General features: G+C 44.3%; 1 protein-coding gene across 5 annotated transcripts in view; it reads right to left on the bottom strand.

Annotated features, from left to right (window-relative positions):
- ASB2 (ankyrin repeat and SOCS box containing 2) overlaps window positions 1-19,229 on the bottom strand; it is a 32,047-nt gene extending 12,818 nt beyond the window's left edge. Inside the window, exons 1-7 of one of the 5 annotated variants that reach the window (XM_032112666.1) lie at window positions 18,839-19,229; window positions 12,705-12,969; window positions 11,027-11,122; window positions 6,528-6,694; window positions 5,724-5,879; window positions 3,600-3,845; window positions 1,191-1,362 (exon numbers count right to left, since the gene is read on the bottom strand). In XM_032112666.1, the coding sequence (XP_031968557.1) occupies window positions 1,191-1,362; window positions 3,600-3,845; window positions 5,724-5,879; window positions 6,528-6,694; window positions 11,027-11,122; window positions 12,705-12,949 (1,082 nt within the window). In that variant the 5' untranslated portion in view covers window positions 12,950-12,969; window positions 18,839-19,229. Of the gene's footprint in view, window positions 1-1,190; window positions 1,363-3,599; window positions 3,846-5,723; window positions 5,880-6,527; window positions 6,695-11,026; window positions 11,123-12,704; window positions 12,970-15,058; window positions 15,183-18,838 lie in introns of those variants that run through there. The other 4 variants (XM_032112662.1, XM_032112665.1, XM_032112663.1 and 1 more) reach the window with 4 other exon arrangements.
- Window positions 19,230-25,534: the final 6,305 nt, after the last annotated feature.

Here is a 25,534-nt window from a genome sequence, read left to right as displayed (position 1 = left end):
TTGAGCAGTTCTCTGCAAAGATAGCTGTACTGTCCAGAAACAGTCACTGCAGTTGGACAGACACTCTCACTTGCTATTGTAGAAGTATTTTGATGGAAACTGTGATAGTCAGAAGAGTCCTCTATAGTCACCAAAGGGATCTGTTACTGCAGTGAAAAATTAGTTGTGGGTCACTCACTCTTCTAGCAGTGAGGGGCTAAAAGCAGGAACTAAAACTTGCTCTAGGATCAGAAGTAAGTGTTGTAGAGTTCAGGCTCAGAAGCATGCTGCAATGTCCCAGGTTACTACTTACATGACAGTGCAACATCCCATCCCCAGACAGCAACTTCTAAATTGATATTCTTTATCACAAACTATAGTTTGTTGCTTTCCTAGAAAAACCTTTATTTCAGAGGACTGTGAATTCTACCCGATTCCTGCTTATTTTTTCCACTCTTTACTTTTCTCCCTGTTTAAAGTATATGCTCAGCTCTATCCCAAACACATTTAACTTCGTAAAGAAAGCAGTGGGTCTGTTACATTAAGAGTTATTTAATCACTCACTAATAAAATATATTTTCTAGACCATGAGAAATTCTTGTCCTACTTTTCTGAAGCCTTTCAATTTCCTGAAAGGCTTCTGAAAGGAGGGATAACAGAACTGGACACCATATTCTAGAAACAGTCTCACTAATGCCCTAGAGATTCACTTAACCACTTCCTGCTGTCAGCAACTGAATTATTGTTATTAAAACCTGAACACACTAGAGACAAATCCAACATCTGCTTGTGCGGAAGAACCACAATGGGCCCATGTAGGAAAATGATTGCTAACTATGCTGCAAAAGCTATTAAGGACTAACACTCCCCATCAATACTTTTTCTATTATAATTCAAGGGTGTTTTAAGAACTTCAGTTTAATCCACTTCCAAGATACATGATGTTATTTAGCTGTAATATGTGATGTCTTGGTAAAATTACAGGAATCTTTCGCCCCACATTCCTGCTCACCCCATCTCATCCCAACCTCCAAATGCTCTTTGGTGTATAGTTTCTAGCCTGAGCTCTGCAAGCAGAAAGCCCACTTCTCAGCTGGTATCTGCCTTGCTCACAATGCTCAGAATTAGATCTGGGACGTTATACTCTCCTTTTTTTAAGGACTTTGGATTCTTGTCTAAAAGATGAAAGCAGGAAGCTAACTAAAACTTACTCGCAAATCCCCTTTTTGGCTGCTATGTGAAGAGGTAACAGGCCGTCCTTATTGGCTTTGTTAGCATCTGCTCCTTGGGACAAAAGAAACTCCACAATAGGTACGTGTCCATTTTTACAGGCTTCATAAAGAGCAGAGGCATTATCACTGGCTTGTGTATTTATATCAGCACCTAGGAAGGAAGAAAACCTTTTAGCACCAAAAGGTTAAAATTAGATGGGAGGAACATACTTTGAATGAACACTTTTATTTCCATGAAAATGGAGCTATGAAATGTGAATACAGTCATATCAGAGGTGGTACAGTCGTGTCAGTTATACACCTTTATATCATACATTTACATTGGCTTATAATATGATGGGAATTTTATGAGGGACAGTTTATCATGGGTGGCAACCATTAAGTCCCAGTCATGAATCCACACTCCATTCAGCTGCAGCTCAAAGGTAAAAAAATTTTAAAATGGGCTGTTCTTTATAGGGCATGACCTTCCCTTCAAAAGCAGTAATGCCATTAATATTTATGTGTTTACACTGTGTATATATGCTATTCCTGAGAAGGAATTTGGGCTAGAGTATCTCAATAGGTGGTCTCCAAAATTCTATGGATATCTATTTATGCTATATGTTTATTTATATTTATCATTTATACTCTGTATATTCACACTGTAAGTACAGTAAAGTGTTTATACTCTTTTTTAATTTTAGCATGTATCCAGGGTAAAATAATACTCTATAAAATAACATCTGCTTGGTGCTGATCAACAATTCTAAACAGGTTTTATTGGGGTGTGCCTTAATCAATGAATATTGCATTTCAAAACTCAGCACCTGAGGCCATATCTCTTTGCTTCATGAGGGCTGAAGTTGGGCTTCAAATGGTAAGTTTTACTACAAAAGAAGATAAATATTAACAATAAACTACTAGATTATTTAGGAATTTTTTTCTTGAGCTCTAATGTGTGTTTGGCTTAATAAAAAACATGCAAGTGAAAACCGAGACAATACCTTTTTGCCATAAACAATTTGGAATCTAGATTTTTTCTGTTGTGGATATTTAAGGCCCTTAAGCCTGGGTTTTGACTTTCATATACCATAACATGGTGTTCTCAGGAAGGCTGATCTATGTGTATCCTAAATGGGAATGATAGTTCACTGGAGTTTTGCTTCTAAACTCCAGTGAAGAAACCAATCAGTCTTCTGTTTGATCATGAAATCTCCCTGCCAATGAGAACATTTCCCTGAGCTCTCACCCTCAGCTGAAACATCTGTGTTGTGTTTGGCCTTTTGAAGATGTTGTAGCTGCAAACATTAGGAGAATTACAGTGACAAAACATAACACAGGACTATGTTCCTAATGAGAAAGAAACCCTTTTTATGATGAAAATTGCTCATTGTAAACAATGAATGATATCATTCCTGGGGTTCTGAGAAGAGCTTTTCAGGGCTTGAAACAATTAGACAGTTTTATTGTTTTTTTCCTTGTGTATTTTTCTCAAAATTGGACTTTAAGGAAATCTTAATATCTATCTAATTTGAAACACAAATCACATTCTGGCTTAGTTTCTTAAGTCGCAGGCGGCATGATGGACTAACTGGTCATACAAAACTCACTTGACAAGATTATCTGGGCAGCAGAACACATTTTTTGTTTCCCAACTCTCATATCTTTCTTAATAATATTAATTTTTTCAAAAGTTTTTCTCATCTTCATCATTGGTAAGCTCTAGTTTTGCAAGTGCAGGACCCAAATCTTACCTACAGTGAAGATATTAGTCCATTGTGAAAATATAATATGCCTCAGAATAGTAGTGATATTGTGCTTATTGTAAAGCTGTTTTACATGAGTGGAGCAGTAAAAGATAGGTTTAGTGTAAATTAGATTCAAATTCACTCTATGTTTTACTCATAGGGAGAGTAAGTCTGCTTCTATTTGATATAAACCCATCAACTCTACAGTAGTACTTTATCTGTTTTCAGAGGACACATTACGAAGAGAACAGCTCACCTTGCCCATCACTGCGCATGTTCATGACCAGGTGGGGTTAGCTAAAGTTCGACTTCTGCCATCTATTGCACCTACAGCTGTCTTTTATGACTGACTGGATTTCAGGCGACATGTGTGCAGCAATATGGGTTTAGAAAGCTCTTAGGAGAGGCAGTCAGACAGCACTGCATTACTTCCTAAAGTAGGTGACTGTGAATGAATGCCGAAGAAGCACATGCCTCTGAACCATGTACTTCGTGCTCTGTGAAAGACCCTACCCAGTTCCACCATCAGGAGCAACAGACTTCTAGTGCCTCTGCAGGCTAGGCCTGGCCTCCAGAGACAGAAAAACTGTCAGGGAGAATTACTGGGAAACTGGATTATTAAGAATTAAATGAATAGAGGCATGTAAGCCATACTCACCACATCTTGCAAGGTATCTCAAAGCTTCCAATTGCCCACTCTCAGCTGCCACAAATAAAGAAGTGATTCCGTAGGCATTTGCTGACTCAATCTTGGCACCCCCTTTCACAAGGATATCAATAATCTCCAGGTCATTTCGGGAGACAGCTTCATGGAGAGCAGTCCAGCCTCGATTGCAACGATGGTTGGTATCTGCATTGTACTGCACCAGGAGTCTTGCAGCCTCTGCATTCTTGCGCTCACAAGCTGTTTTGGAAAAAAGGGAAGAGACTAGGACAGGCTCTTGAAAATATTCTGGGTGTTGTGTATCAGTTTCATGTAGCCCAAAGCAATTTAATACAAGTAGGTCATAGTAAGACCAAAGATCCTTTTAGGTGTATATGAGGGCCAAGGCTGCTGCCAAGTGATGCTGTCTGAGACTCAGAAAGGATGTAGCAGTGAAGCCAGTCTTCAGCTGAGACCTGGCTAAGTGTCCTGTGCAGGGGTTGTGCCAAGTCTGGTACTGGGGGGAGTCCGGCCCAGCACGTGTGTACCAACAGAAAACCATGGAGATACAGTGAGGTGATAAGGTGCAGGAAATAATTTATGAAGAACAAATGTGTTACAGAAATCACGTGACCTGAACACTTTCTTTCCAAATTCTGTGCAAACTGACTCTTTATCTTGCCATGGACTGCAGATAAAGCTCCATAGAGACAAGAAAATAAAAAAACTCAAACCAACAGTTGTGTAAGTCAGTCACACTTTCTCAGCCTGAAAAAATTTATAGTTCAGGACCATCCTGAGCTAAAGATAGTTTCTTGATAGTTTTGTTGATTTTTATTCTACCAATTCGTCCCATAGTTTTTTGAATCCCAAATCATGAGGCTTCCCACCTTAGTGGTGGGAGTCCAACCTAAAGGTACATAGGATGAATAGCTACATTGAAAAACCCCAATTAGCATTTGTTGTATAATGTACAGAAGAGAGGCCAGCACATTTCATAGCAATTAGTTTTTTCTTTGAAATAATAGTGTCATTTTCTCACAGAGGTCACCTTTTGGTTTCAATTCTTCCCTTGTGATAGCTCCATGGTGTTCTCCCCCAGGAGGACAGGGGAGACATACACTCATATGTACTGAAAACAGCTATGTAATTAGACCTTTCTGTAATTATCTATCCATAGCTCTGCAGAGTTCAATTTGCTTACATATGAAGGATGATTATTTTATGACAGGTTTTTTAACTCTTTTTTTTGTTGTTGTTGAGGATAGACTAGAAGATACTGCACCAAGGCTAGCCCGTTCTTACTAACAGATCTTGTCTGGCTAAAGGGTGTTTTCATATCATTGTTGCTGTCATTATTATTACTATGAGCACTACTACTGCTGTGTGTTTACTGCACAGCTGAACAACTTTTCCCATGTCAACTAAAAACCAGAATTTTAAAGCAAAAGCATTTTAAAAGCAGCTCTAATGCTATGCATCCAAATCTTGCTGTTTTAACCAGTATTATGTGTTTTTAATGTTTTAGAGTGCTAAAAACTGTTATGGCATGGCAAAGGGGGTTGGACATGAATGTGTTAGAGACCATCTTCTCTGAATGTTTGTGATATCATGGATGTATTGCTAGTCTGCTAAAAGAAGAAAGTGTTCTCTCCAATGAGTAGCAAAGTAATATGTCTGTGTTAAATACTTTATCTACCTCATTGAATTGTTTATAGTTTTATGACTCTCCCATAGCACACAGCCTGGCCTGACCCCCACAGTATATGAATCACTGGCATGTCTACAGTTACTGTACTTGCACATCTAACAGCTACTTAGGTCCTACTGTTTAGCAAAGCATACATAGTCCTTCACTGCCCAGCTTTCTGTAAGTTTGGGACATTGTGCAGACAGCCCATGCCTAGGGCCCCACTGAGTATCTCACCCCTCAGCAACCCATCAGGGTGCCTCTCTGTGTTGCAGATGAGAAGAAGGGCCATGGCATAGCAGGTCAGACATAGGAGATAGAGGACTACCACAGGGAAGTAGAAAACAGGAGCTAATCACTGACTTTTAGCCCCTCATCACAAGTGATCCTGCAGCTCTGCCTTGGTGGTGCCAGAAGAGCTCGGCATCCCTGGAAAAGCAGCTACTGACCTTTGTAGAGTGGTGTTTCTCTGGCCTTGTTGGAGATGTCGGGCTCAGCCCCAGCCTGCAGCAGGGTGAGCAGGCAGTCCAGGTTGCCCCGGCTGGTGGCCAGGTAGAGAGCTGTCTCCTCATTGAGGGTGCGCTGGTCGATGGTGCCAGGGTATGCTGTGAAGGAATGGTGAGCTCAGAGTCATTGTGGCATGTAATGCACCATCACCCTTCTAAATCCTTGAGGGCTTAAGTTTTTGTTGTTTATTTCTTTTCCTTTTCCATAAGCAGTCTAAGTTAGGAATATACTATAATGTTACTTTAACTCAGACTGAGTATCTAAATCTGTCTTCAGTTTAGATTAAAATGTTCGGCTTTGGCCACTAGTGATGCAGAAAGTTGTTGAGCAACTGCTCTTCAGCAGCAGTTTGAAAACAAACTACAGTAATTAACCGCTTTCAAGCACCAGCAAAGAGATGCTGGGTTGGATCTCCCCCCAGGGGAAAGTGGCGTTATTCCTGTCAGCTACAGCAGCTAAGCAGCCCACAACAGTAGAGAGCTCAGCTTCAAGGCCTTAGCATGAGAAAGCCAGGGCTTGGCAGGATCTAACCCGTGTCACTTTCTCCCAAATATTCTAACTTTTAGAGGCTTCAGTCTGAAAACCTACTTTCCAAGAGAAGGTGAAATTAATATACAGGCAGGGAGGTTGGAAAGAAGCTTCATACACAGCCCCAGGCCAGGATTAAAATACTGCTAATTTGGCCTTTTAGTTTATTCATTTTCTTCTTTTCCCTTTTGTAATTAGTTAGTTTTAGCTTTACTGACCTTTTTGCAGCAGGCTCAGGCAGCCCACTTGGCCATAGTATGCAGCTTCATGGAGGGGTATCCAGCCATCCTTATTAGGTACAGAAAGGTTTTTTCCTGATTTCATCATGTTGCATACTGCTTTTTCATCTCCATTCTTGATTGCTGCCACTACAGGGTCAATTTCTCTTTAAAACAAGATTAAAACTTGGTTATTGTTTCCTTCATTACTGAGAAGCTTTCTGCAGTGACATCACTGTTTTATTTGGCCAAAATAGTGAACCCCTGCAGTCTGTATAGCAAATATTTGTACCGTGAGACACCGTAGGGCCTGTAAAGGTAAAATTTGTCTTCTCTGATTTTGTCATTGTCAGCAGATCAGAAGAATCACTGTCTGGAGGAACTGATCTCTCTCCTCAGAGTGTAAGGAAAGTGTAGGTGTAACTAATGTCTGGCATAAATACTTATATTTTAGACATTGGAAGTTGTGGAAGACTGGCTCTGACATTCCTCTATACACTGTGGAGTGTCCATGACTGATAATTTCATCACCTTGCTGTTCCATGTTGCATGGTGCTTCCATATGAGATCTTCTAAATAAGATCAACTTTGAAGAAAATTACTCCTCTTCATCCTTGAAGAAATTTTTAGATTTGATTTGCATGTGGCTTTAACAGAAACTATCAATAAATCTTACTCTTGTATTTTGAAGATACTTTATATTTCCTCTCACAATCCTGTTTTCAGAATTTAGCCAGTGCATTTATGAAGAAGGGAGAGCTCTGATTAGACCATGTGAACTGGGGTGTTGGTCTTGGCTCTCCTTTCTTCATCCAGGGAAGACTGAAAAAAATCCACCTACCCTCTGCCAAGCATGCATTCCTCACACTCTGGGCAGCAACCCACTTCTCCGAGCTCTCTGAGTGTTTGCAGAGCAGAGCTGACCTGGGCACACCAATCCTACTGCAGAGTGACAGCGACAGCTTCTGTGAGTCTCCCCACACAGCGGGAGTCCCAACACTGCCTGACAGTCACTGTGCCCTGTGTCAGCAGTACCTGAACAGGACCTGCCACCCTCCTTCCACCCATTCTGAGGCTGCTGGTAGCACGGCCGAGGTAGGGAGCTGGGGAGCTCGGACCCAGCAGCCAAAGCAGGCAGGACCCTTGCCCATGGTGGGCAGTAGCTCTGTGCATGTTGGTGGGCTGTGCCTTCCAGTGTTGGCATCTGCTTGGGCTCCAGCTGAGCTGTGCTGGGATAAGGCAGCCACAGCTTTGTTATTGTGATGCACTAAATGACTAAGATTCAGCACAGCCAACACTGCAGAGGAAGAAGCACTTTACCAATTCTAAGGGCGACTTGCAAAAAATGAACGTGGGCTATAGTTTCAGAGACAGAAAACAAGAAGTTGCAGAAAACGCTGGAGCCTTTGTGGTTTGAACTAGCTCTACAGAGAAAAACTTGCAGTTGTGAAGTCAGAGACTGCAGGGTGCATGTTGAACTATTAGCACTGCCAGGGCAGGAATACAGCATGTGATGGAGGTCATGCAGGCCAGTGATGATGGGAACAACAAGAAACTTCAGTTATGACAGGAAGAAAGTCTAAAATACCACAACAGAGTGAGATCAGAGACAGAAAAATATGGGCAGGTCAGCACAGGAGTCTTCACAAAGCAGTATACTGGTGCAACCTGTGCATTTAGTGGGAGTTACAGGAGGAGCACTGAACTCCATTACCTTGTAGGGGCTGGACAGACCAACAGTCTGAAACTCACACAGGCCTCACTAATTTCTGTTTGCCAAAAGGTACACAGTCTATGCCATAAAAACTGATATTAGCAGTAAAAGAAGGCACGAAGCTGCTTTTCAGGACCTGGAGTGGAACAGGTGGCCTCAACACTTGTGCCAGGGCATGGGAAAAGACACCATTTCCCAGGTGAAATAGTACTTGGTGCCACTTGCTCCTTCTCTATAGCTGGAAGCAGTGATTTCATGACAGTAGGGTCACAAAAATAGCAACACTGGAATGAGGAGAGATATGGGACACAAGGCCAGGCATTTTGCCTGAGAAGATAACAGCTAGAACAGGCAGCTGCTGTCCTGGCCACAGCCCTCCCAGGAGGAATCGACTGATGTTGTGATAACTGCTGGCCAGATGTCCCAGGGACGCTGCTGTACCTCCATACTGCTTAGAGTACCCTGGGGACTAAAGCTAAGATTCCTAATTGTGTACATACAATAGATTTTTATGCAGGCGTTTGAGCATTTTGTTGAAGTCTGCTGACAGCAACTATTGGCATTTTTGGCTGGGAGGGGAGGTGGAGGTGGGGGATCTTCATCTTTCAACACCTCTGGCACAAGGCTGCTGAAACCATCTGTTGTTTTGTGCAAAGACTCATGTTACACATGTAGGGCTGTGACCTCAGGATTTGGGCACATGATATAATTACTGGTGCTTAATGAATTACTGCATGCCAGGTGGGCCATGGCAGAAGTCTGCTCATGGGGCTGGCTCACAGCAAATGCAAGGTAAATCACATTATCTGAGACCTCAGGGAAAGCAGGAGGGTACCTTGGATCTGTGCTAGGGTTAAAAATGCGTGAAGAATCAGTTACTATTCTGCTTAAGCCCTCAGATGTTGAATGAAGCAAACTTCTGTTGGGTTCCTTGACCTTAAATGATTCCTGAGTAAGATGAGGGGGTTTGCTGGACCAGGCTGCAGATGCTTTAGCCAAGAAAATTCCAGATCAGAACAGAAAGTTTAATGAATGTCCATGTGAAATCCTTGTTTTCTGCCTGGCTTATAGTTGGCTGTTATAAAAACCCATCACATTCTGCTGCCTGGATTTCATCAGATATAGAAAATACAAGTATTAAAACTATGGAGGAAGTCTGAAGATACGATGAAATCTTAACCTTATAGGCAACTCAAAAGAATTACTGCATTTCAAAGGCCAGTAGGCAAGATAATAAATACCCCTTGCAGATGAGATATATGGTGAGGTCAATTCTGAGTGCTGAAGAAGAGGTTCAGTGGAGCATAGAAAGGTTCAAGAAGCTCCTTCTTTTCCTGGCAGCCTGGAGAGTTGCGGGCAGGATGAAGGAACAACACTTCCCCAGATGAAGTCAAATACCATCCCTGCCTAGCTATGAGACTAGGGCTATAAAACAGTCATGCCATCATGCTCTCCTAGGACTTCCCAGCTATCTTTTTGCTCTACCTGACAGCAGAGGTGGGCTAGTTTATCAGCCTTCTTGTAGACTGAACTCTATTGAGCTACCTGGTGGAGAAGAACAGCCTGCCCTCAAGACTTCTGCTGCACCCAATGCATCAGAGGCATGCAAGCAGTGCAGAGCACTTAAGTAAGAGGATGCAATTTCAGCATGGCCAAGGAAAGCTGGCAGATGACAGGGATAAGGCAGGCTTCATGTTGTAGCAGGAAGAGGTTTTCACAATGGTAGGGAGTGCAATGCCAGTGGAGGGCCAGGTACAGAGCCTGGATCAGCCAGGATGCAGGGGGAAGTGGGGGAGATTGTAAAGCTGGGTGAGGGGTGAAAGGAAGAAGAGTGGTGGAAGGTAGTCACTGTGCCTGTGCTTCCAGGGAGGGACTTGTAAGATGCATTAAACAAGATTTGAACTGGGTAGATAGAATAGGCGGGAAGTTTCTTTTCTGCAGGACACAGGGAAGTGCTGGCTGTAACGCTTTTCTCTTGTCATCTGGTAGCTAAGGGCAGGTGCATGTATCTATTCTGCCCTGCACAGAGGCGTAATAAACCCGCCATGGTCCAGACATTTCCAATACACACAGGCACTGGGACAGAGCTTGGGCCACTGTCTGCTTTTCTCATCCATGGCTATGTTCAACTAAGCTTATTTGCAGCCTCTGCCAACAGCAAAACATGGCCAGGAGGACCAGTCAGTCAAGCCAGTTTCCTCCTTGGAAAAGGAGGATTCCTTGGGGATTTAAGTAAGCCCTCCTCAGTGTGGCTGGACTGCACACGTATGGCTGGTAACAGGCATGGCATCTTGGGATACATTTTTCCCCCTACTTTTTCCCGTTGCTGAGCCCTGAACTTAATACCAATGTAGTTACTATCAGCACCTGCCTCCCTCATCTATCCTGATCGTAAGTGAGCCAACCTATATAAATTAACCACAGTGCAGTCATCTCTTTCTGTTGTCCTTGTCACCTCAGAGCTTCTGAGTGACCAAGAGTCCCCAGGACATGAGCACTGGGGGGACGGAGAGAGATGAAGAAGGAGAAGAGAACAAGGGAGACTTGAGGTGTGTCACCTGCAAGAGCATGGGCATGGTCTGGGGCAGCGGGGAGGTTGGAAGGAAGAACAGGAGTGCAGCGAGGGTGAGGTGCATGTGTCAGTGAGACCTCCTCCAGATGAACACCACCATTTCCCCCCACCAGGCACCATCACCACCCAGAAGAGATGTCTCAAGGAGAGAGTGGGTAGCAAGGCTTGTTTTGACCGCAGGGGAAAGCAGGAGAGGGAGAGGGAGACACTTACACGGACTGGGACGTGCTGCTGTCGTGCCTTCGCCTGACCCCCCAGGCTGCCCCCGAGCTGGATGGCTGAGCACGGCCTGTCTGCTGGGCCGCCAATCTGGTGTGGCGATGACAAGAATGAAATAAGGAGAAATACTCCGAATAGGAGAAACAAGTCATGCTGAGGCAGAGACAGAGACACACATCCACAGAGACGGAGTGAGAAAGCCTGCTGGTCAGGGCTTTGAATAAAAGCAGATGGCCACGGCTTGCTCTGCACTGGATTCAGCTGCTCACTCAGCTCGAGTTTATTTTTGGCCCTCTGAGGAAGCGTCAGGGGATTCAAATGACCATATAAGACAACAGTGTGGTTAACCCTACCACCACCACCACACAGGAAGCAGGCACAAAGAGAGGTGAGGTGACATTCATCACCTCCAAAGTGCCAAGCAAGTGGGTCAGGGTGGGGGCAGCGGAGGACCCAGAGCCACTGGATGTCAGCTCCTTTTCCAGCTTGGCTCTCCCAGGTGGCAGAAGAGTTCAGCAATGCTACAGATTTGGTGCTACAAGCTTCAAAGGTTTTCCCTTTGGTGAGAGGTCGTACACTCCTGGGCTGGGTTAATGCACAGAACTGCTAATGCTGCTTTTTGCCAAAATAGCAGGTGTTGAAGGACCTCCAACAAGGTCGGGACCAAATGGCCAGGGAAGCCCTTATTCTCCCCTGCCTCGGGTCTCTACAGGAGAGCTGACTGTACAAATGCACAGTAACCACACCGAGAAACCACAGCCTTTGGGAGCAGGACTGCTGGCAGCACAGCATCCCGATTCCACAGCTATGCACATGCTTGCTGCTCATCAAATTGTCCCCAGCTTCCCAGCCTTGGAAACCAAACAGGTTTGTTTCATTACCACAGGCGGTAATGAGCAAGGCATCAGAGGGTGGTGGAGTTACAAAAAAGGAGGAGGAACAGAACTTTTGTAGCTCTCAGTTTATTAAAAAAGGGAAAATTAAAGTAACTTAAAAGATTAAAAGGATATTTTTCCTTGTTTTGGAGGTGACTTTGGAATCTATTCCCTTCCTCCTTGAGAAACCTGCCTTTTGTAAAATGAAAGGGGAACAACATCTGGGTTTGAAGCTGTCAGCAGGTCTCTGTGACCACAGCTCAGCATTGCAGGGGAGGGGGATGCTGCCACGATTTGGTGTCTGGAGCTGCTCTTGGCTAAGAGTGGCATGCTTGAAGTCAGACTGATCTGAAATAACCACATCCTTTAAAAGCTGAAGTATTTAACAGGTAGTCAGCTCACACTGTTTTATATACATATTTTTTGTGCCTCTCTTACGTTTTCTCATAACAAATGCTTTGCTCCCTCTCTGGCAAAGCTTGGCATACAGTGGGGGAAAGGAGCAGCTGGCCTTGGGAGGGCTTCTGTTGTTCAGGAAACCTTGTGGCTGTGCCCCTTTATTTGTTTTATTTGTTGCTTAAAATGGACAACATGAAGCAAATTCTCCTCTCGCTGCGAGCACGTAAATTGTTGACCTCACTGGATTTATAGCAGACTCCGGCTTTGACACTAATGACAGACTCGCAGAGGAGCCGCCTGGCACAGCTAATTAGAGAGCACGTGCACTGACAGGGAGCCTGGTTTTCCTTCCTGGGCAGGGCTCTCTGGGGGAGCAGCTTGGGCTGGCACTCGCTTACCTTTGCCAGGGGTAGATGCGGTAGGGAGGGTTGTGGGGGCTGGCACGGCTCGGGGCAGCCACCTCACCAGCACGGGCCACCATCGACTTCTGGGGGCTCTGGGCCGTTGGTTGACCTGCTGCATCCTCTTCCAAGCTCTGCTGGATGGCCATCTTTATAAGCTCATCTTCGCTCAGGCTGCTGTACAGACTGTACTCCTCACAGCCTATTGTTTGTCTTTGAGTGTTTGCTGCCGTTGTAGCCATTTTTATAATTCTTTGCTTTCCTGTAAAAGGAAATTGTGGCCATCAAAATCTGGAAAAAAACTCAACTATTGTGTGCTGTCATTCAGGTGTGCCTCTTAACTAGACTGACCAGAAAATCCTTCAGAAATCCTTCACCAGGGAGAGAACATTATCAGCTAAAATCTGCTTGTAAACTTAATGAACTAACTCCTTTCAATTACACAGAAATAACTGGTTTAGCTGGTGTTTAAAAAAGGGGGAGTTGCTGCAAGCAAGGCAAGTTTTTATCTGCTTATTCCGGTTACCACATCTCAAGAGAAAAATAGGTAAAGGAAATCCCCTTAAGATTAAAGAGATACATTTTTGAAATTTATTTGGGAGAACACCAATGAATGTCTCCTTTTACTGGTTTTCTTTCTTGCTGTAATTGCAGGAAATTAAGGGAAGAGGTTTGTCTCTTTGCTGGTTCTCTGTAAGGACAGGTTCTCCAGAGACGCTTTGTAATTTTTTCCACCTTATCTGGAGATCTCTCAAGCAACATGCAAAGCTATGCTTTGAAGTGACTTTGTTTCACTCAGTGAGGAGAGCAACACCACACTGCTCTGTTTCACTTCTGATTTTTGCTTTTTCACAGAACAAAGTTCAAGGTCATGAGCGAGATGGAAATGAGAGAAGGGGGAATTGGGCACACTCAGCAATCACAGAATAACTGTGAACCACCACTGCAGGACTCTAAAAGGCAAAGACAAGTCAAGATACTGCAGAATTTCCAGCAGTGATAGGGGAAGTACTAATGCCATGAATGGTACAATGCTCTAGCAGGATCTCATTCGGATGCCAGAGAGCACTCTGGCCATCAGTATTCAAGAGCCAAGGGTTTATTTTATGGGAGGAAGTGGAAAAGCTTGCCTCTCTTAAGGAGATAACAGCCAGCACAGAATAGGTTTGATTTTATAAGCGCTGAGTGAGAGCTGTGTAAAATAATGGGGAGACTGGGATGAGGAGCAATGGGAACAAGCTGCTCAGGAGGACATGGATGTGACAGGGGAGGACAGGGACCTAGCAGGAGGGGACTGTGGAGGCATGTCCCCCAGGTGCAGAGAGGCGAGGGGCTGCCTGAGTGTACCAGTGGGGTTGCTGAAAAAGCTGCCTGCTCCCACCCTGTGGCTGCCAGTCCCTGTCCCATCAATGCCACAGCAAGGTTGGTCTCCAGCTCCACACAGCCCTGCTCTGCCCAGGATCAGGTCTTACTGATCTGGGCCAGCCGGCAGAGCCATGAGGATGAGGACAGCAGAACCACCCAGCTTCCCACTGCTCAGGATCTGCCTCAGCAGGAGCCTCAGGGGAGCTGTCAGCTCCCTTTCCCTGTACAGCTGCTCTCTCCTCCGAGCGCCCGGGTCAGCCTGGTTTCCTGGGCACTCACACTGACACCAGTGGCAGAGGGGTCCAGCAGGCCACAAGCCTCACACCAGGAAAGTGCCCTGCTGTAGCAGCTCTTGCTGCTCTGTGCACAGCCAAGAGACAGTCCTGACCTGGAGGAAATGGCAGCTCCCCAAATACAATTTGAAGACATTGCAAGAGCTTGAATCAATCAAGTAACTTAAAATCTTGGATTTAGGGTTTTCACTTCAGACATGGTGATATCTCCCACATCAACAGCCACCTCAGGCTCTAAACCCACTCCAGAAGAAGTGGAAACACTTCAGGGTAAAGGGAAGCCCAGCAGATTTCAGATTGACATTATGACTTTTAACAACAAAGAATATATTTTACAGCCATGAAAAATGCCAAAATAAAACCTTCAATTGCTGTAAATAATACAACCCAGTTTTGGTGGTTTTTTCTCTCTCTCTCTATTTTTTTCTTTATTTTCAGCCAGATGTCTCATGGCTGCTGTTGCTTCCCTTCTCCAGGGGGTGCCTCAGCTCCGCTGTGACCCTCACTGTCCCGAAGATCCAAGCCCAGGCGTCACAGCGCTGATAGCTTCCCTGCGCCCCCGCTGCTCCGGTACCTGCCTTTGGCTGCTCTCCAGCCAGCAGCTGGCTGAGAACCATGACACAGCTTCGTTTGTCCAGCAGCTGCTGCTGCTGTCTGGCTTGCTCAGCCCCTGGCATGGTGGGCAGTACTTACATAGTCGCTCAGCCTAGGAACTCACGTAGTAGCTGCAGATGTGTGGAATCCACAGGCTGGAGCTGGAAGGCTCGTCTGCAGCATCCAGCACTGCAATGCCTGACTGTAGGGACCTGGCCCCAGTGGTGACTCAGAAACCTAAACAAACCCGTCAGCAGAGAGGGCAGGATCTGATCTTAAGCTCCTAATGGAGGTGATGCACAATGAATCCTTGGAGAAGGCAAGAATGGAGATGAAACTGCTCCTCTCTAAGGGCAACCCACACCAGTGCAGCCTGGGACACGGACCCATACTCTGCATCCTCCCCAGTCCCATTGCCAGCATCCTTATGGCAGTGAATCCATCGCCACTGTGCTTCTGAGCTGGGTGTTGCAGTGCCTTCTGTGGCAGCCTGGGCTTTAAGGACTGTACAGGAGACCTCTGCCAACGTGACTCCGCACCCTGGCACAGAGGAGCTAACTGATATCGCTCCTTCACCACATCCCAAATGGATCTAGGTATAAAGGCTGCTTCTGGACCTTCTTCCCCTCCCTCCTTTTGTTTCACACATTCTTAAGGCAAAGGGAGCAAAAGGGAAGATTTTAAATTTGTGGGGATAACTCATATTTCCTCCTCTTATCCTTTGTAGGGGTTAACTGGGTCCAACCCACTAACAGAGAAAAGGGAGAACCTCTCCTGCATGTTGGTGAGCCTCACTAATCTAAATATTTTGACAGGAATTCCACAGAGTGCAGAAACAACAGCACTGGCTGCAGCTCCCATCACTGACTCATGCTGCAGGGAGAAACTTCATAGGGCTCAAAATAGAGAAAGCTTTCAGTTCTGCTCATGGCACTGCACAAACACTATGAAGGTGTGGGGGTCACATCCTGGGGCTGCAGGAGTTTTTGGGTCCTTACTGAGAGCCAGGGACAGCCTTGGCTGCCCTGAACCCCTGCAGGGAGTGTTCTAGTTGGGTTTGAAGCTCTTCCTGCATCCCCCTCTGGTCTCCACTTGCTCAGACAAGTGTGTGTGTGCAGTTTGCCTGTGTGCTGTGACTGAGTGTGGCAGGAGGCAGGGCACGTGCCTTCTTCCCCACAGCCCCCTGCAGAACAGAGCACAGCAGAGCCACCACCCTCCCCTTCCACCTGAGGATGCTTTTGTTTGAAGCTGCAGGACCACAGGACAGGGGCACTGGTCTGAGTTATGTCTGTAAGAAGCCACAATGGGCCAGCTGAGCTGCTGCAACAACAGGCTGAGCACATGCCCTTGGCTGGAGGCTAATGCACCACAGCCTGATTCAGTTTACCCTTCTTTCCCTGAGGCCAAGCTCAGTGGCATCACCTGGGAGTGCCCTTGCTCAGCTGACACAGCAGGGCTAAGTTTACCCCATCTGAGGCCATCGGTGAACTGCCAGCCACAGACTTGTGAAAGACAGTAGGCTAATGTGCTATAAGCTAAATATTTTCCACCTTCTGTAATGAAGGTATGAAAAAAATCAATCTTTGTTGCTAGAAATGCTTGAACTAGTTTGGATTAGTAAGATCTGGCCAAAGTGGTCTTTCTAAATGCAGCTTGAATCTATTTCCTTGCTCTAAGCCAGCTTACTGTAGGTTTAAAATATTGGAATTAGATTTAAAAGTTAAATGCTGCGTTCATTCTTCATCCTAACTTTAAGTTTTGGGGGGATGTTTTAACGTTTGGCTGTACTCTGCATTTCTCCAGCAGCCCAAGAGCCCATCCTCACAGGCAGGTAGCACACAGCATCTACTAGAACAGCAGAACCTGATTTTTAAAGCTGTGGGTATAGTGCCTTTATTATTCCTTAGAGAGTGCTTTGCTTTCAGGTCTGGGTGGCTTCACTAGTGATCTCTCTTGGCAGAGACATGTCTTGGGATTCTGCTGTCTGTGTTGCCATTTAGTAGCTCAGTCTGACAAGATCTTCTGTAATCTAAACTTACCACCATTTCCACATAGAGTCTGGTCCTGATTTTAATTTTGTCATCCAGATTTGAGTGAGAGTTTTTTAATTCAGATGTAGTAATCAGGTCTGTGCCATACAGAGGCAACTTAGCTGCATCAAGTGACCAGAAGGTAAGGCTGGAAATAAAATACTTGTGCAAGGACCATGCTGCCGCCTTCTAACCTGTGTTAACGAGCAGCTGTACCTGGTAGATCTCTGAAATCAAAGGTACTGCTCACAAGGGGGAGTACTAGTAATTACCTACATGATGGCAAAAGCCAGAGACAAACACAATTAGGTTGCTATTACATTCGGACTACAAGCTCTCTCAACATACAGTGATTAGGAGAATGGGCTTTTGATCCCTGATGCAACATAAATAAACAAGGATTACGGCTGGCTTTGAACACGCAGAACCGTGCAATTCAATGCCATTAGCATCTGAAACAACTGGTCCCCGTTGATAGCACTTCTTTAAAGAAAAGCTTAGCGAGGCTGCCTGTCCCTCCTCAATAGACCCCAGGCAGCAGAATTAGCAGAATTACTTATTTCTGTCAGAGAAGGATGGCAGGTGAGTGACAAGGCCATTAAGGGAACAGAGCCAGACTTTGCCTGTCTTTGCGCTGAGTTTATCCCAGTCAGCTTGTAACTGAATACAGAACCGTGTTATTTATGGCTCAGGGTGTTATAAACCACATTTGTAAAAACATAACCAGTCTTTGGAGGCTGCAAAAGAGAGAAAAGAGGAGCAGCTTCATCATTTTGCCTTTTTCAAGGAATGGTTGAGCCCCTGCTTCTGCAGATCCATGTTTGCCTTTCTATGTGTTTGTCTTTACTTCTGAAAGCAGCAGGAGCACACATGGGGGAAGGAATACACAGCTGGATGTCTTCACAGCAAACTGAGCCTCTTCTTCGGTTCTTACTGTGGCATCTTTCAGGACAGATCCTCTGCAGGCAATGGAAACCAGACCAACTTGCAGCACTTGAAGTGCTCACATTTTAGGTCAGTTTCCTGATAAACTTTTGCAGTTTTCCAAGGGTATTATATTGGATAACTATTGCAAGGAAGCAAATGATTTTGCAAAACCAGAAAGATTTCAGTGCCCATCAGATCTGCCAGAGCTGAGACATCAGAAGGATGACACCTCATGCTGTCAGGCTGCGGCAACAGGCAAGGATCCTTTGTAGTGACAGCTTATGCAAACCACTCAAGTTCTAGCCCAGTGCTGAAGGAGCAAAGCCAGGCTTCTCGAAGGAATCATCTGAGCAAACAAATCCCCTTGCTCAGACCCAGCTGTCAAAACAGGTCACCTATCAGTATGGCATATGCCCTGATGCCACCAAATCATGATTCTGTGCAAATTCTTTACTGGAAATCATACACCTGCAAGCTTTTATTTCTTCTCAGAACGTATTCATTCACACAGCAATCAGTGCAATATTAGCTTCATGTCAAACCAACTAGAAATTTAGAAATTAATGATTTGCTGATGTCATTTTTCTCCTCCACACTGTGCCTTGCATGCTACATTCTACCTTAGTATGTTGTAGCTATAGCACTGATTTCTGAGCAAGATACTCTAGGGACAAAGATACAAGCATCACCTGCAAGCAAAAGAAAAATGAGGAAATGACAAAGCTACTGTTCTGCTTATCACCAGACAGTGTTTTATGGCATATTTGAAAAAAACCCAAAGCCCAAAACAAACAAAAGCAAGTCTCAAGGCTGTGTTAGGGTGTTAGATTACAAACTGCTGCAGGAATAAATATTTGCATAGACATAATGAACAGAGAGATTGAAAGTACTAGTAAGTTCAAAACATGCATATTTGCATTACCTTTTTGTTCTGAAATAAAAGGGTAATAATAGTGCTGAAATGGGTTATCTTCTTGGTTAAGTCTTAATTCAGAAAATCCTCGCTGGTATTTGTCTCCCTGCTTTGCCGGGATGTTTCGATCAACTGCAGGACAGCTTTGAAACACGCTCGCTTTGAAGCCTGGAGTTTATTTCTGGATCACCCCATGATCAGCGAATACAAGCCAAAATATAAGTTGTTCCCAATCTCAGATTTCCTGTTTGAAGATGCACAGCAGAAACTTGTACCAATCCTAAAGTTCTTCTTTGTTGCATTATCTGAAGAACTTCACTTCATCAACATCCTGTAGCTAAATGACACAAAGTTGACCTTTCTATTACATCATTATTTATTGTCCCTGACAAGTAGACCATATATGGATATGTTTCTGGAACCTAAAGAAGAAAAAAAATTGCCATATAATTTTGAAGTAAAATATACTGTCCTGGAGAGTTTTATTTGCCTGGGGAGAAGTGATCTGCATTTACTCTTGTTTTAGCTGATACTTATTAAACAAAACAGCCAAACATTACATGGGTATTTACTGATGTGTTAGAGTTGTTCATACATTTTCAAGGCTGCAAGTTTGAGACTTCAGGATTCCAAAAGATGACAACAGCACTTGTGAACCTGTTCCAAGTAGTATTTTTAAGAGCTTACTCGTGGAAAAGGACTGCTCCCATACCACCTAAATGTGAACAACAGATTCTCTCTCAGACTCCTCAAGGCCATAAATGTGAGGTGGTACCCATCTTCCCCATCTTCTGGAAGAGGGCAAGCTGGCTGAGGAGTTAGCACTGATCCAGGGATGAGTTAGAAGAAAAGAGTTGGGCACATATAGAAGAACTGACTTGAACTTGAATTGTCTGGATCATGGGAATAATAATACTCACTTTGGGAAGGTTTCCATGTGTTTATCCAGCTAATACAATGAATGAAGGAAAACTGTAATAGGATATCAAAATTATGCCTATGCATTTTCCTTCAGCTCGTTTAACTCATTCCCTTGGCAAAACATTGCATATATGGAGAATAAAGCCTAGATGGAAGTAGGTCTGGAATCCTTTCTGAATACCTTGTGGAGGCTCAGGTTCGCTGTAGGCACCCTGTCAATGCATGAACACCCCCATCTAAGGCTTAACAAGAACAGTCTTGAAGCAAAAAAATGTAGCAAGACCATATCATCCACTAATACATGATTCCTTTCAGCTCAGCTGCTTTGGTTTTATTCTTTCAGGACCAGCATCATTCCCTCTCCATCCTTGCTCCTGAATCCATCTCGCTCCAGCATGACATGATGGTGAGTACATGGCACATCTTTCTTCCCTGCTGTCTGAAAAGCTATCTGCCCCTCATACCTAGTGCTGTGACTGCTTTGTCCAAAGTTAAGGTCATTCAGCAGTAACTGTGACAAACAAAGGAGCCCTGGATGTCATCACCAGGAGTGTGAGAAACTCTTATGCCCTTGACAAGATGTCAGCCAACCCTCTGTGACTTTTAAACAACACCCAGTGCTTTTTTTCCTTGATACTATTTCAAGATTGTAACTAGCCTTGGCTTAAAACCAGGAGTATCTCCCACATTTGACCCTTCTGCTTGCTTTTTGGGAATCTCTCACCCTTGATCACTGAACCCAAGAAAAAATTGCTGATACTGTGATGCAGATTCATGCTTTGCAAAGGCAAAGGTGTCTAAGTCTTCCAGGATGGCCTGTTTGATTATGACAAAGACATTGGGGCTCAAGGTGCCATCGGCTCCGAGCATTGCAGGTGGCTCCCCATGCCATCATGGCAAGCACACTGCAATTCCCTTCCCTCCCATGTTCCTGGGCTTCCTTGCAGAGCTCTGTGCGCCCTTTATGTATTTGAAGCCGCTGTGAATGTTGATTCACCATTTTCCAATAAAAGCACAGGACTCTGCTTCAGAAGATCTATTTTCAGATACCATTAACTCTCCCTTTTGTCTTGAGTAAATCATTTAACTCCTCTGTGTATCATTTTCTACATTAGTGAAGTGGAAATAATCAAATGCCTTAACTTTGAGAACAGTCCAAAATTCCTTGCAGATGGGAAGCCAACAGGACTACTTATATGGAGAGAGACTGCTGAATAAGACCTTATTTAATTACTATCTGTGAAATCCTCAGAGGAAGACCTCATATGAGTTTGAATTTTAATTACAGAAATAATACTACTCAGAAATGAAATCATACATTTGGGGGTTGATTTTTTTTCCCAATAAAACAATATTGTGGCTTTATTACAACATATCCAAAGCACAATAATAACAATCATGATTTATTAGCATTGCATCAGATTGCCTAATATTTCCCCTGGGGCATGCAAAGTTACAGATCTGTATTTTCAGCTTAACCCTGAGGCATTTCAATAGATTACAAATGTCACCTGCAAAAACAAATATGTAAATTTACACTATTTTCTGGGACATTTCAAACTCAGACACTGCATGTTAGATCCATTTGCTGTCTCTAAATAGAAGTGATGGAAATGGCCAACTCATGCTGATGGGGGAGTCAGCTAGGGTCTCACAAACAGGACACAGTAAAAGAGATTTGAGTCTGGGAGGAGAAGAGAGGATGACCATGTGAAAACAAATGGCGAAATAATCAGCAAGATTGTTTTCTTCTTCATATTTCCTCAAAATAGCCAGCAGAAGCCAGGTTAGGAAAGCAAATTTAAAATTTCTTTCCTTTGTCTCTACTTCCATTATTTGAAGTAAGTAGCCCATCGTCACTACTAAGCCCTTCAGCTCTACTAAACTACACAGCTGAATCTGGCAGCTGAGGCTGGAGGAAAAAACAAAGTTCGTTTGTGCATGCCAGGAGACTGGTGAGCTTGTGACTGACTCATTCTGTGTGCAGAGCTGCCACAGATGTGCCTTCACATGATGAAGGGCAGGTGAGAACGGACATTAGCACAAACTGTCTACCTGTATCTACCTATGGTGACTAACTCTACTGCATCCAAACACTTGGCATATATGTGGCTGTTCTGAAAGGAAGAAAATACTGACTAGTTCTGACAGTAACAGTTCCTGGACAGAAAATCCTCATAATACTTTGCCTCAGGACAGCATATCTCTTTGTGCACCAATTACCTGTAACTGTTGTCTTGTTACTTAGATCTGGTCTCAACTTTTTTACTTCAGAAACACAGCAAGGTATTTTGAGTGGCATATTTCCCTGAGAGCACAGAGCTAGAGTACACATCCTTTACCATGATATCCAGTGAGCAGAGCTTTGCATTCAGTGTTGCCATGCTGTGCTTCCATCAGACTGTCCCAAAGATTAAATGTGAGCACCAGAACCACAAGCACCTCTCCTGTGCCTCCTGCTACTCAACCCACGTTAAAATAACAAGAATATAGAAACTCCCACAAGAGAAGATGGTTTCAATTTCCTTTGCAAGAACTAATGATTGCTTTGGCCACAATACCTTGAGAGGGGCAAGGAGCCAGAAGCACTTCTATGGGAAAAGGTGCAGGATGTCACACATGCCCAGGGGTAACGAATATGATATACATTACTCCTTACTAACTTTGCTGCCTAAATACTTCTTTGCTGGAAAGATGTAGCTGTTTTGAGATCACTCTACCAAGATTATAATTCCCCTTTCAGGAGGAATTTATCCCACTTCAATGGCTGCTGACACACACCCTGAGTCAGGATGGCCTTTGGCTCAGTGTATGACTTCCACCTCTGCACAGTGGCTCCTCAGAGAAAATTTTTCCCTTTCAAACCAAATCAAAATGAAGTCCTCACTCCTCTGGAAATATGACATGATCCTAGTATCCAGGTCCTAAGACCCATTTCACGTATCCGATGACTCAGCCCCGCCAGTGAGCTTTGTAAGAGTGTGCAGCTACTACAGTCAATGCCACTCTGCAAATGTCACCATAAGGTCACATCCACTGACTCAACCTGAAAGAAGAATCAGTCAGAGGGAACATGAAAATCTAATATGAAGTGAACACAACCCAAAGACTATATAAACAAATACATGCTCCTTGGAGGAAGAGGGAAATCATAAACATTATCATTTAGTTCTCTTTGCTGTGCAAATATCATTTATCTTATGTTAAAATGTATGTTAGTAAGAATTCTAATGAAAGACTCGCCTTTACCTTGACCTTTACAAAACCCACAAAATTCAGAGATATTGCTGCAATCCCAGTGCTCTGAGGCTCCTTCAGGGGAGCAGGAGGATGAGAATGGCAACCTGAGACACAAGCTGCTGTGAATAGCAAAGATCCTGGGAAAAAGAGTGTCTCCAAATTATGAAATATGAAACCAATTTTTATGGAAAACAACTTTTTCACAGGTTTTTTGAAAGGAGTCCTTGGATATATGCAATGGCTGTTTACCTCTCCATTCAGTCTCTTAGGATAGTTTATTAACAAATCTCTCTTGAAGCTTTTCTGTGGTACTCTCTAATTCCTTTCAGACTGGTTTGTTTCGAACTACTGTGCCTGCTGTATGCAATAAAATTTATTGGATTGCTCTCCTTCCCTTCTTGCAACAACATGAGAGGCTTTCTGCATATGGATCTGTCTTTGCTTTACTCTTGCCACAGATAAACAGACCTTAAAAAACAAAAAAATGTTCATACCTAAATTCAGCATCTTGCAGTAATGTCCGTAACTTTTACCACAAGGAGTTACAGCTCCCTATACGCTTGGTAAGAAGCTAAGGCAGGTGCTAGCAGAGCAGCAAGGCAGAGCAGGACCCTCCTGTGCACAGCCCCAGGGGAGAGGTGCGTGGGTTGGGCTCTGGAAAGATGGGCTCCCGCCTGGCTTGGGATGAATGCTGGAGGTTGCTTCTGACCAACCCAGCTGGAAGTGAGTTTGCTGCCATGGGGCTCAGAAACTGAAAGCAAGAGGACAGGTTGTCCTCCATATTGATCCTGCTATGCTGGCCCAGAGATGAGGTGGGACACGGTTGGTTGCTGTGCAGACAAGAGCAGCAGAAGCTCCAGAACAGGCTGTGCTAAAGGACACTGCCCCACCACCTCTATTTACCCAGTGCTGGTTTTGTGTGCTGTCAAACTCCTGTGTAATGAATACGGTACCTGAAGCCCTGGTCAAATGAACTGTCCTTTATCTTGCCATGGAGAAAGCTTCCTTGTCCTGCACTGACTGAGCACGCAACAAGAGAGGAGCAGAGGTTTATTCCTCCTTTAAGTTCAAATCACAAAGCAACAGGTTTGATTCACAAGGCTGACATTTAATTATTTGCCCTACATCTCAGGTTAAATTTAGAGCTAAATTTAGGACAAGTGTCTGGACAGAATGTCATGACACCAGTGTATATCTGTTGCACAACACGCCATATGAACATGTAATGTTCAACTCGGTTAAAAATAACTGTACACTTACCTAACTCAGCAGACTTCTGTACTCTGTCTACTGAACTGGTAAGCAAACAGTGCAATAGTAAGAGTCACAAGCATACTGCAGAAAGAGATATTACAAGAACTAAAAGCAAGAAGACACAAAAAATATTTTCCTGTTTCTGTTCTTTGTTGCTTTTTTTTTTCAAGTAGTAAGTGCTGTTTCATAGTAATATGACAGTCCAGATAATAAAAATTGATGTGAATAAGTAAATTAGAGTCAAATTGGGAAGAGTTTTTCCCCCACTGAAGTGAGAGATCACTCATTCCTTAAGAGCAGAGTTAAATGGCTATTAAAACTCCCACCCTAAGTCTACAAGAGGACAGATTCTTTCACAGTAAAAAAGTAGCTTGCTATGTACATGGGCTACATAGCACCAATTGATGAGGCCGAATCAGGTAGATCCAGATATCCAAACTAAACATCGTTATCTTTCTTGAGCTGTGTTTGGAGATCATAGCTCCAAGAAAAACCATGCCTGGTTTACAAGTGTCAAAACCACAAAGTGAGATGGAAAATCTGTTTAACACCTTTATGCATAAGATGAGAACAGCAGAACAGCACAGATGAGGGTTGGAGTAAAGAGCTGAACTTCAGCCAAGCTGCTTTGATGTTGCTGAGAGCTGTAACAATAAGCAGAATGTATTTTCTGTACTTGAGCTGCAGCCATGCTTCGGTTCTTTGGCATTTATCTAGACACACCTTACTGATAGGGACAGGTTAGGGTGTTTTCACCAGGCCTTGTTTGGTGGGGCTGCAGGTGCCTCAGCCATGTGTGGGTGATGGCCATCACAGCTGAGATCTCCTCCGGTTACAGGAGCTGGCAGCCTCCGTGGCTCTTTGCTGAGGAAGCATCCTTATAGGGCCCCAGCTCCACCCTGGAGATACAGGCTGGCAGAGGGCAGGTCACCAGGATGAGACAAAATGCTGAATGCTGCTGACCACCAACTGGAGAGGCCAATAGCTGTGCTAATCAGCTGGTTATCACTGAGAGCACCAGGGCAGCATGCAGGGCTGCTGAGCAAGCACTGGGGGAGTGCCTGTGGCAGCTCAGCAAGGAGAGGGTTTTGTTTCAAGGCGATACAAGTGGGATACAGACAGTTCCCTGGCTCACTAGGCTAAAGCTGGTCCAGCCCAGATGGAGGGGGCTGGTACTTGATAGTTGCCCAGGAGCTGGTGGGAGCCTGTGCAGGCTCAGTCTGGGAACAGGCTGATCAATCACATCGTGGGCTGCAGTGGGTACTGTCTGGTCTCCCGAGACAAAACTCT

Source organism: Corvus moneduloides, chromosome 6, assembly GCF_009650955.1.
Source record: "Corvus moneduloides isolate bCorMon1 chromosome 6, bCorMon1.pri, whole genome shotgun sequence".
Classification (NCBI taxonomy): domain Eukaryota; kingdom Metazoa; phylum Chordata; class Aves; order Passeriformes; family Corvidae; genus Corvus; species Corvus moneduloides.
Note: the sequence above shows the minus strand (reverse complement) of the source record. Positions and strands in the feature narration are given on the sequence as shown.